The sequence below is a fragment of the Sabethes cyaneus genome, chromosome 2 (genome assembly GCF_943734655.1).
Source record: "Sabethes cyaneus chromosome 2, idSabCyanKW18_F2, whole genome shotgun sequence".
Taxonomy (NCBI): domain Eukaryota; kingdom Metazoa; phylum Arthropoda; class Insecta; order Diptera; family Culicidae; genus Sabethes; species Sabethes cyaneus.
In genome coordinates this window covers 65,021,190-65,033,331 of record NC_071354.1, presented here as the reverse complement: position 1 = coordinate 65,033,331, position 12,142 = coordinate 65,021,190, and the positions used below count along the sequence as shown (strand labels likewise).

The window sequence follows — 12,142 nt, the reverse complement described above, 5'->3', positions numbered from 1 at the left end:
TTCAAAAACAACTCAAACCGTAAAGCAATAAAATCTACAAACAAGGATACAAGTTGGGAACTAGAACCAGCCAGATTTCTTTTGCCCGTTTGATTCGTCATCGCTTTCCTTGGCCGGGTTCGTAAGCGCGCAAACTACTAGCCATACAATGTATGTATGCCTGTGTGCCTGTGTGCGTACATAATTGTGCGTGTCTATATTTCTATGATTTTTTTCCTGCCTTGCGTCATATGTGTGCATCTTTCAATTCCCAACAGAGCACGCCTTTTTTCCCTCAAGAGGCATCCCCTCGGTCTCTTACTCGAGCCATAATCCCCTGGGGAGATATCGGAAAAATAGAGCGAATGGAGCCGGCTGCTGTAGGAGGAATCGATTGGCTGGCAATATTCTTGAGAAAAGCAAAAATCGAATCTACACTGTGACGAGGGGTTTGATACTCCAGAAGTTGTGACTGTGTCGCTCCTAGCCCGCACTACGCACCGTACTCTATTTCAGTCCCAGCCGGGTACTTGCGAGCTGAATAGGCCTACCGTAGCACCCGGCTCGGCTGTTTGTCCTTATACGTGGCCGTAAAAACTTAGACGCTGAGCCGGAATGGATCGAAGGGCCAAAAGGAAACCGAGAACATCAATTTACACACTCTTTTTTCCGGTTCCTTGGCCAACTATGGTTCCACATGTCGAGACGCTCGCTGCGCTGGTGTTAAGAATCGACCGGCTATCCGAATCCGAACCAACAACGGGGCAACAACACAAATCTAGCATAAAAGGCCAATGAACATAAAATTCAGTTTTATTGTAGCACCCGACAAGTCGTTCCGAGTATCGATTGTCATATACGGCGAAACGATGGAGGATAGAAATCAAAGGGGATTACGCTAGGTTCAATAGGAAGAAGGAGCGTTTCGACTAGATAATGAAATTAAAGCTGCTGAATTATAAGTTAATGATCCAGACAGTGTGGACGGGTTCCAGTCAAAGGATTAGTTTAACCGCTAGCGGAGAAATTAAATCAAACAATTTTCGAACGAATGTCAAATGCGCCAACCACCATACTGTCAGTTAGTTGCGAGACCCAATTTCGACAAAATTGGCCTCCCTAATACGATATTATGCACAAAGTTTAACCGTATGCATCTTCTGTTCTACTGTGTTGTTCCTTTCTAGCCGTTGCTGCGACAAGAAGAGCTGTGGAAATCGCAACGAAACACCATCAGATCCTGTGATTATAGACCGGTGAGTAATCTAATAATGATTGTTTAATCTAGCCGCGACGAAAGCCTCGCAGAAACTGCCGGTATGGCATTTCGGTTGCGATGCTCTGCTCTGCTGTGGGTGGGATGACTGATTTTATTCGGGACATGCTCAGAACCAATTAAATATACTACACAATGTGTATTATTAGTTGCACATTAAAGATACATTAAAGAAGCTTTCACTATTTAACAGTTGAACAAAGTCAAGAATTTTCGTTAAAAATAAGATACTCATACACTACTTTTATTGTCATCGAAACCTAAAACATGAAATAATTACATCTTTTTGCTACATTACACAGGGCAAACGATAGTTACATAACAAATAACTTGTGTTTTCGACAGATATTGTTTAACTATTTATTGCTTTGCTTGCACTTAAAAAGTTCTATTCATATATGTGTGAAAAGCTAAACTCCATTACCACAATTCATTTTACCACTTTATTTTCTCTGCACTCTGCTTGTAATCTCAAAATTTTTCACTCAAAAACCTGAAACTAAAACGTAGTATGTTTTAGACAAAAGATTTTTGCACTAATATAAAGTACCATTCCCCACGGTGCCGAATAAAACATTTTTAAAACACGGTTTACACATTTGCAATAAAGCTTAGATCCTGGGAGAAATGGAACACTTTTGATTGCGTATATTTTATTAACCATACTTACTGAACCATGTCATTCATCGATTTTTACTAATTTACTGTTAATACCACTTATCAGCCGGGCTACACCTTCTTCAGTCACGGTCTTGGCTTGAGGGTTGCTCGAATTCTGCATCTGAACAGTGTCGTTGGTGGTTGCTCCTTTTGCCCTTCTACTTCCGCTTCATTATCGTCCAATACTTCTCTATTGAATACACCTGGGGACAATTTGGTTAGCTCAGTTTTTTACGATAACCCGGATTTCATTGTCGTTGTACCATTGTGTAACGTCCTTGCTGTAATGGCAGCTGGCTAAATCTGTCTAAAACTTAACTGGATCATCATGGAACTAAATGAAGGGTAAAATCCGTTTACTGAGGCACTCACTTTTGCATACTTCCGAATTCATTATCTTATTCATTACAAAAACACTGGCTTTCTTGCCACCGGAACAGACTTCTTGCCAAATCATGTCATTTTTTCACGAAATCATCCACGAAAATAAGCTTCAATCTGCTACGAAGCTTGCCGCCAGCAAGTTGTAGCACTTGACCCTCGAAATTTGGTTATAATTAGGGCTGTCTAACCGGTAGTACCGGTAGTACCGAAACCGGTAATACCGTCCAATTTTTGGATACCGAAATACCGGTTTTAAAAAGGCAAAAAACCGGTATTTCCGGTATTTTCCGACATCCTAGTTTTTTAAGCTTTTTATTCAAAGAAGAACTAAGTTTGATAGAAGATTGTAGAACTTAAAGAACTTGGTGTTAATGCTGACGACATTCTTCGACTACTGGCAAGGTGAAACTGTGGGTCAAATAATTATAGCTCATGAACCCGTTTAAGGCAGTGTAGAGCATCTTTGCTGCGTTTCAATTTATTTTTGAACAACTTGATATTTAAAAGCTTCCAAATTATTCGAAGCTCTCAAATTACGAATTTAGGAAACAAGATCAGCGCCCGGCAACGTCAGTTATCAGTCAGTAAATCGTCTCTCAACGATGAAGTAATGAAGCTTCGGTTTCAACTGAAGCAGCGCCGCTTCGTTTCAAAACTGGCTTCAATCAGCGTTAATGAAATGCTCTTCACTTCATCATGACGACCGGTTTTAAAGTTTCATTTGTATTTTTCTATCAACTTTGAATGCAATTAAATTGAATTTGAGTAACATTTCCTACAATTTAACATATATTATAATTAACCTACTCAACATTGACAAATCGTGCCTGACTATCAGTCGTCGTCATTTGAAATATTTACTAACTTCAGCTGAAGCTTGCTTGAAATGTTCTGTTCAACAAATGAAACCAGGCGCTTCATGTATGAAGCGAAGGTACTAGAAAATCAGCTTCATTTATTTGTTTCGATGACGCCGGACCCAAAATCGGGATTAGAATACGCGGATCTTTGCACTTTTTAAGAATTCGTGCCAGGAAAGAATTTGAAATATTTTCCAAGCCTTTCGAGTGATACATTGATTAAACAAGTAGATGGAATCTCCAAGTCAATATCTGCGAATAGCGGGATTAATAATAGAGAAGAGAAGATATATCTGAACGATGATAAAGAGGATGAAGCTATGCAAGGGTTAAGGCAAATTCGTGAAGAGACTGAGGAAACCGCTGGAAGCTAGAATAGCGGAATTTTTGGAAATAGTTAAAAGCGGGCTTCCCTACCATAAATTTGAAGAAATTAAAGGAAAATTCCTGATGCGGCTTAAAGCCGTTCGTCAAACTTCGATGAAAGGGGAAGTTTTTTCAATTGATTTTCGTTCTAGCAAGGAAAATAAATCGCTAAGCGTATTATATCTGCTTAAATTTTACTTGGCCAAGCAACAATACTGAAGCTAAAGTTTGAAAATAAAGACATTCAGTGAAAAACATCAACTTTTCTATTGATTCCGAATAATCTTTCAATACCGGTATTCTACCGGTATTACCGGTATTTTCTACGCCAGTACCGAAATACCGGTTTTCACCAAAAGCGCCCAATACCGACAGCCCTAGTTATAATAGGCTTCCTAATAAGTTTCGACACATCAATCGCGTATTGCCAATCCCTAACCTAGTCGCACAGAGGTCAGAATGTACTAATCAAATTATTATACTATTGTGCTATATATATAATGAGAATTGATCATCTCCTCTCAGTTTTGGCTCGAGATTGTTGATCTCCGAATTCCGACAGAAAACTGTCAGAATACCGCTGACGGACGCATTGACGCAGCACTCTGTTTGGGCCTTTAGGCGCCTTATGCTTTTTGTACGTCTTTAAGGAGCGCCTGACCTTGATTCACTGAATCATCCCAATGGTTGTTTCAAGCATTTTAGCCAAATCACGTGTTGATACCGATCGGTGTCGTTTGCTATGAGTTACTACTTCAGAATCCACCAGGGGCTGACTGCAACCAGGTTTTCTTCCAGACCAAGGCAGATCCTTCAACATTGATAATAAAACTTGGTTTGATGAATATGAATGAAAATATATGAAATATATTTTTGAATGAAAACGATCGTTTGCTTTACGAATTCTTTCGTTGTTTTTTACCACGAAGTAGATTCGTAAAATCTATCCTGAAGGTTTCGTACATATGAACAAAGCTATATTCGTACGAATTATTGCATTTTACAAAATGATTCGTAGATTTTACGAGTGCACGAAAAAGCTCACGATAAAAATAATACTAGATTTCACTATTTCCCGATAGGCGTCAGTATTCTACATTACCGACACCTATCGAAAAATAGCTAAATCTATTTTATATCCGAAAAAAGCTGATTTTATCGGGAATCGAACTGAGCTCGTTCGTACTTCTTTACGAACAGCCGACGACGCCGCAAACCACTAAACCACAGCTACTGCATACCAAGAAGGTCACACAAGTCTATTTTCTCTCCATGCAATCTACGCAACCCGTTTCGTCGATAACGATGCCAGACAACAACCGTGCATCAAATGCGCTTTGATGCAAGACAGTTACAAATGTGATCTCGTAGAAAATACGAAACATTCGTAATAACAACATTTGCGGTGGATAATAAGCCTACGAATGTTTTTAAATGGTATGAAATTATTTTTATCAGCTAAGAATATAGCTTTACGAATGTTTTTTCAAACAAAATACGAAATACGTGTTTTCTGATGAGAAACTCTTCATCTTGCCACAGCCGCACAATGTCCAAAATAATCGGCTGTGGGCACCGACGTTGGCCAGCATCCCTCCATCCAACATAAACAACCCGCGGTTCCAGAGCGCCGCGTCGGTGATGGTTTGGGGGCCGTATCCAAGCGTGGGAAGCTTCCACTGGCTTCCAACGTGAAAATCAACGTCGCGTACTATAAGACCGAGGTTCTGGAGAAGGTTGCGGCCCCGGCACTTCGTGACCTCTACGGGAAAGATCATTACGGCTTTCAACAGGACGGCGCACCGGCCCACAATATCGTCCAAGCGTGGTGTCGGGAGAATCTGACTGATATTCTCGATAAGACTTTGTGGCCTTCCAGCTCCCCGGATCTTAATCCCCTTTTTTTTTTTTTTTTTTTTTTTTTTTTTTTTTTTTTTAACGAGTAGGGAAATCTGCTATTAGACACCTGAGAAGACAACTCAGGGAGTGGGGTTTGGTATCCCGACCCCCCTACTGGGGCGTGAGGATCCAGACCCACTAAAACCCTACTCGAGTCTCCAGCCTCAATCCCCCCTGGAACCACCTTATCGGTATTACTTCAGGGAGGGGCTATTGCGCTTAACGCACGCTCTTAGATAACTACTGGACTATGGTAGTTAGGCTGTTTATTCGCCGTTGATCGGCTTTCCAGCGGTTTTGTAGCTCAAGTACGATCTGGGTAGCAGCCGCATTGACCGCACCCCAGACGTCCGAGCTAGAACACATCCTTTGGACTAAGTTATCCGGAGTAGTGTCCTGTCCGCTAACTGCCATCATGTTGCTTCTCACGCCCGCGAAACGAGGGCATATGAAGAAACCATGTTCTGCAGTTTCCTCAACGTCCGCGCATTCGGGACACTCGGGGGACTCCGCATGCCCAAATTTGTGCAGATACTGTCTAAAACAACCATGCCCTGACAGAATCTGTGTCAGGTGGAAGTTGACTTCGCCATGACGCCTGTCTATGTCTAAGTCTATGTGTCCACCGGCCTTTTGTGGAATCAGACCATGCCCGCTGCCATGTGATCATCGAGGCCGATCTTGTGGTACTCCGTATGCCTCTAGTTCCACGTTGGTTGAAGCACTCTACGTCCTCGCTGATGATGATACCAATAGGCATCATACCCGCTAAGACGCAGATTGCGTCATGTGAAACTGTGCGGTACGCACTCGCCACTCTTAAGCACATGAGACGATAGGTGCTTTCCAGCTAGGCTAGATAGCTTTTGGTACCTAACGCCGATGACCACACCGGCCCGCCATACCTGAATATGGACTGGACTACGTTGGCTAAAAGCCTTCGCTTGCTGCCATATACCGCAGAGCTATTAGACATCATACGAGACAATGCCGAAATAGCTGTGGAAGCCTTCTTGCAAGCATAGTCGACGTGGCTCCCGAACTTGAGTTTGTCGTCGACCATGACTCCAAGGAGTTTTAAGAACCGCGTTGACGAAATAGTGCAGTCCCCGACACTGATATTTGCTTGCTGCACCGACTTGCGGTTGTTTACCACGATAACCTCCGTTTTATGATGCGCTAGGTCCAGTTTCCTGGATCGCATCCAATCTTCAACAATGCTTATAGAGTGGGCAGCCGTCAACTCAACCTCTCTGATAGATTCACCGTAGACTTCCAAGGTGATATCGTCCGCAAAGCCGACAATCGCCACCCCTACCGGAAACTTTAGCTTCAACACCTCGTCATACATGACGTTCCACAACACCGGGCCCAGTATGGAACCTTGCGGAACCCCTGAGGTGATTGGAACGCATTTCTGACCCTCCTCCGTGTTGTAGCATAGCACACGATTCTGGAAATAATTTTCCAGAATTCTGTACAGCGACACCGGCTCTTGGACGTTCCGAAGCGAGCTGGCTATGGAGTCCCAGCTAGCGCTATTAAACGCATTTCTCACGTCGAGCGTGACAACTGCGCAATAACGAATACCTGTCCTCTTGGGCTGGATTGCCACCTCGGCTGTCTTAGTGACAGACAAGATGGCATCCACCGTAGATTTGCCTTTTCGGAAGCCGAATTGGTTCCTTGACAGACCGTTTGTACCCTCCGTGTACTGTACGAGTCTGTTAAGGATAACCCTCTCCAGCACCTTGCCGGCAGTATCGAGTAGACAGATCGGCCTATATGACGAGGGGACACCCGGAGGTTTTCCCGGAGGTTTTCCCGGCTTCGGCAATAGGACCAGGTTCTGTCGCTTCCATCTGTCCGGGAAGTGGCCAGCTTCCAGGCATCTATTCATTACTGCCCCGAATAATTCGGGAGCCTCTAAAATAGCCGCTTTAATGGCCATATTCGGGATACCGTCTGGCCCCGGTGCGTTGCTCACCTTTAGGGATTTAGCGATATCAATGAGTTCCTCGTTCGTAACCGTCACTTCCTCCCCGACCTCCAAACCGCCGTCGCCCACGTTACTTTGGATGTTCGGCTGGGAGGCCGACCATCCTACGCTATGGTCTGAGATACTGGAACGTCGGCCGTGGGACGACTCAGCGGCCTGGGGCCAGGGCCTTGGCTCGTGGCGCGGAAAGAGGCCCTCGATGATCCGCGCCAGCATCTCTGGCGATTGCTCAGCGGGCGCCATCACACCCTTGGTCTTTGCCATTACGACTCTGTAGGCATCACCCCACGGGTTCGCATTGGCACTAGCACATAACCTTTCAAAGCAGTCTCGTTTACTAGCTTTTATCCCGCTCTTAAGCGCTGCGCGTGCAGCAACAAGTGCTACTCGACATTCAGCCCTGCTTTCATCCGAACGAGCTCTTTGCATAATTCTCCTCGCACGAAAGCACGCTCCGCGGAGTTCCACAATTTCATCTGTCCACCAGTAAGCCGGTGACCTGCCATACCTAGGACGACCTTTCCTAGGCATGGTAGCGTAACATGCTCGCGACAGTACCTCAACCAAATGATCAGTGTTCGGATCGGGCATACCGCGGTCACCGCACTCTCTCCGGATCGCTTCCACAAATACTTCGGGATCGAAGTATGATGTCTTCCATCCACGGGTGGTTGGAGTGTTGGCCCTACTCGCCGCCTGCCGCCTCGTTATCTGACCGACACCATAGCGGACCGCCTGATGGTCAGTGTGAGTGTAGCCATTATCTACCCTCCAGTCTCCTATCAGACCAGGACAGCCGAAAGTCACGTCGATGATAGACTCCGCACCGTTCCTACTGAAGGTACTTGTGTTGCCGACGTTGGCCAGATCTACGTTAAGCTTTGCCAGAGCTTCAAGCAGAATCCGACCCCTATGGTTCGTGCGACGACTTCCCCACTCTACCGCCCAAGCGTTAAAGTCGCCCGCCACAACCACCGGCCTTAAACCAGTCAGCACAACTGATAGTCGGTCTACCATCCGCGTAAACTGCTCGATAGACCAACTCGGCGGAGCATAACAACTGCAGTAGAACACTCCACCCACTTTGGCAACCGCAAATCCCTCGTCTGCAGTTGACACAACCTCCTGAACCGGGAACCTGCTTGTTGTCCATATAGCCGCCGTCACAGACCTATCCGAGACCCAGTTGCCGTTTCCGGCAGGGACGCGATATGGATCCGAGACTATGGCAATGTCCATTGCTGACTCAGAAACTTCTTGGTGTAACAGCTGCTGAGCCGTGCTGCAGTGGTTCAGGTTGAGTTGTATCTCTTGCACTATGAACGTGGCTTAGTCGCCGGCACACCGGCCGGGCACCTTGGACCTCCCGTTACGTGCTTTGCGTCCCGTTTACCGGTACAGATCAGGCACTTAGGAGGCTCCGCGCAGTCCTTTGCTTTATGGCCAGCACTGCCACATCTCCTGCACAACTGGCTCCTATCTGGCCCCTTGCAGTTCCAGGCTTTATGTCCGTGCTCGAAACACCGGAAGCAAGCTTCCGACTGCTTGGACACGCTCAGTGGGCATACCGACCACCCCACTTTTAGCCTAGCAGCTTTCAGGGCTTTGTTTCCGTCAGTCAGCGGAAGTCGTATGGTGGCTACCTGGGTCCCGGCCGGACCCTTGCGTAGGCGAACCGCCTCGGTTGCCACCACCACTCCACTTTGCTCTTTGAGAGCTTGTACGACCTCACGCACTTCGGTGATCTCGTCCAGGTTCTTAAGCTGGAGAGTCACTTCTGGTGTGAGAGCACGTACCTTCACTGCGTCCTCGAGCACTCCTTCCGCTATGGGCTTGTATGCGGAACTCTTCTTTGTGGCGTCCTTCTTTAACTCGAGGATCATATCGCCCGTGCGTGAGCGGCGGATGCTCCGTACGTCCGCGCCCAGATCCTTGAGTAGGGCGTCTCCTCTCATGGCCTTCAGAACCTCCGAATATTTCGACCCGTCGGTTTTCAGTATAAGAGCGTCGCCTTTCTTCGCTCGCTTTCTTGCCGGTTTAGGTGGATCAGTTTTAGTACTGGAGCTTCCTCCGCCTTTTCTCTTGGCCCTAACCTCGGTCCACGGGCCACCTGTCTTGGAGCTTCCCGCTGGTTCATCGGTTAGCTCTGCCAACCCGCTAGCCTGAGGGCTTTTACCGATCAGGCATTTTTTCGGTCCGCCAGGGGTGCTATCCCCCGGGGACTGTCTCGGGCGCTTGGCGGATGCCTTACCGCTGCTGGTAGCGCTTTCCGTAGCCTCCTGGGCCGCGTTACGACACTCCGTCAACGGGCAAGCGTCCGTTTGTACTGCCTTCGACGCCTTCACGGTCACCTTCTTAGCCTCTCCTGCACGCGCCACGAGGTCGTTGTGCGTTTTGGTCGCTGCATTCAAGGTTCTCCGAAGCATGAGCAAGCTCTGCTTCAGGTCCTTGGAGAAATTGCCGTGACCTGACGTAAACTCGATTATTACATCGAGCTGCTGTGACGCTGCTACCACTTTAGGTACAGCGTCTCTATTTTTCTCCATCGCCCTGATAAGCGCTGGGCCGTTCATCGCTGTGTCCGGCGTGGTAGGCATACCGCTGCCTTTGCCACCCACACTAGCGCTCCTAGTTGCATCCTTCTCCACCCTTGGTGGAGAACGCTGGATGCCTCCTCTAGCGAACGGGTTTTCCACCGTATCCACACTTGTTGTATTTTTGATTTTGTCTTCCATAAGAATCCCACGAGTTGAGGGGAAAGAAAAGTCCGTCACATCAGAGCCCCTCATGATGCGGTAAGGGATGATTACTGTGGAGGGCGCTCTGGTACTCCACAGGCTCCGTTTGAGGCTGAGTATTTATATAACCCCCCCCTCCCCCCCACCATTCATCCCTCGGCACGGGTCGCATGATACCTTGGATTAGGGGTTTATCCATTCATGTTTTTACTTTTAGCCATGGATAATAGCTATTAAAACCATCCTCCTTTGGGGGCTTTGGACCCTCTGCTCAGGTTCTCGGTATTTTCAGGTTCATCGAACATGCTTCTACCGAGATCCGTCATTTGCAGGCGGAGAGTTTACACTCAGCCTTCGCATGAGTGCCCCCTTCTCTGTCCGCATACGACCCTAGTTTCCACCGGTTGTCCGATTTCCACTAAGGAGCGTATCCCGGATGGTACCACGAGGAGGTAGAGATAGGAGTTGCTGAATAAGAGGCTATGGAACTTCGTGATAGTTCTGGAGCGCATTATTCAACCATTTACCATCCATCTTAATCCCCTGGACTTTTATGAATGGTCGTACATGCTGGCCAAGCACAGCGAACATAAAGTGAGCACTATGGACCAACTCAAGAAGCTCATTTCCATGCTTCCACCAAATATATCGTAAAGGTTCTCAATAAACACTGCTTCAATAAAAATTGACTCAGAAAAGAATATCTTGTATTTTCATTTTTAAGGTGTATTCTAACTTATTGAACACCCTGTATGTCACCATAAAACGGTTAAATTCTTTTATAGCCTCAAAAGACGGTATTCGAGCTCTATCAGAAAAATGGCAAGAAGGATGACCTAGCAATGAGCACACACGTGTAAACATTTGTTCACAAAAAAAACTGCATATTCATTTTGAAAAAAAAAACGGGAACTTAGTTATGCATCTAATATATTATTAATTACAAACAAATGCGACTTTTTCCAATCAATAATAAAACGAATTGCTAGTGTTTTCTACAATAAACTGCCAAAAATGTTCACCATTCTAGTTCAGTAATCCGGTTCTCCTGTAGCGCGATCAGCACAATTGTTTCTGCCTGCGACAACTAATTGCACTATAAAGGGCCCATTACAAAAAGCCAGCATTCCGCACTAATTGCCCACCGCGGTTTGGAAAACGAAATAAAAACCAATCACGCCGCGTGGGTGTTCTGCCAATCGACTTAAACAGAATTGGCATATTTCCTTTTTCGACCTCACCCCCCTCCGGCCCGGCAAGCCGCCCCGGTCGTAGTGTCGCACATGTGTTCCTTCCCCATAGCTTCCATGCCGTTGTTGGTAATTAATACAAATTTAAGCCTCCACCATCATTGTGCCATTCGAACGACTACCGCTCACCACACTGCGCAAAGCGTAGCGAAAAGTATTTTCTGGAAAAATAAAATTTGTAAATGCTTCGAGTGCCGTTTTTGGCGTATATTGCCACAGGCGCGGGCTCATTGAAATTCTTCCAGCAGCACGGCGAACCACCCGCTTGTGTCGCCCGTCATCAGACAATAACAACGACATCAACCGTTCAGAGTAAGTGACCCGACTTGAAGGACTGAGTGTTGCAATACTCGTACAAAAGGGCCTAGTTCTGACAGTAGGGTCACTACCTTAAAGAGAAATTCGCATCGCACAAAGGACATAAAAGACGGAAAATCACGCTGGCTTACGTAAGCCGTGGTTAACTCCTTGCTCGTTCTGAACAGTAAAAGAGACCGAATGCACCATCCATTCTCCGAGAACAGGTATTTTTGATTGATTCGGACCACACACGCCGGAACACGTATGTGGTCGCTTTTTTTTCCTAGAGAGGTGCTGCTGAACTCATGAGGACCTTTAAACAGAATTAGCAGCTTTAACAATCCGTGCAGCTACCGTTCCAGATTGTCAACGCTGTCGCGCTCCGCAGCGGTCCGCAGAGAAATATGACAGACGATCAAGATAGTCTCTGC

The 12,142-nt window shown here is 46.4% G+C and overlaps 1 protein-coding gene across 1 annotated transcript in view; it reads left to right on the top strand.

Annotated features, from left to right (window-relative positions):
- The window catches only part of LOC128735092 (transcription factor collier), a 120,366-nt gene that overhangs the window by 51,848 nt on the left and 56,376 nt on the right, over positions 1–12,142 (top strand). Inside the window, exon 6 of the mRNA XM_053829576.1 lies at positions 1,167–1,235. Coding sequence (XP_053685551.1) covers positions 1,167–1,235 — 69 coding nt within the window. The remainder of the gene's footprint in view (positions 1–1,166; positions 1,236–12,142) is intronic.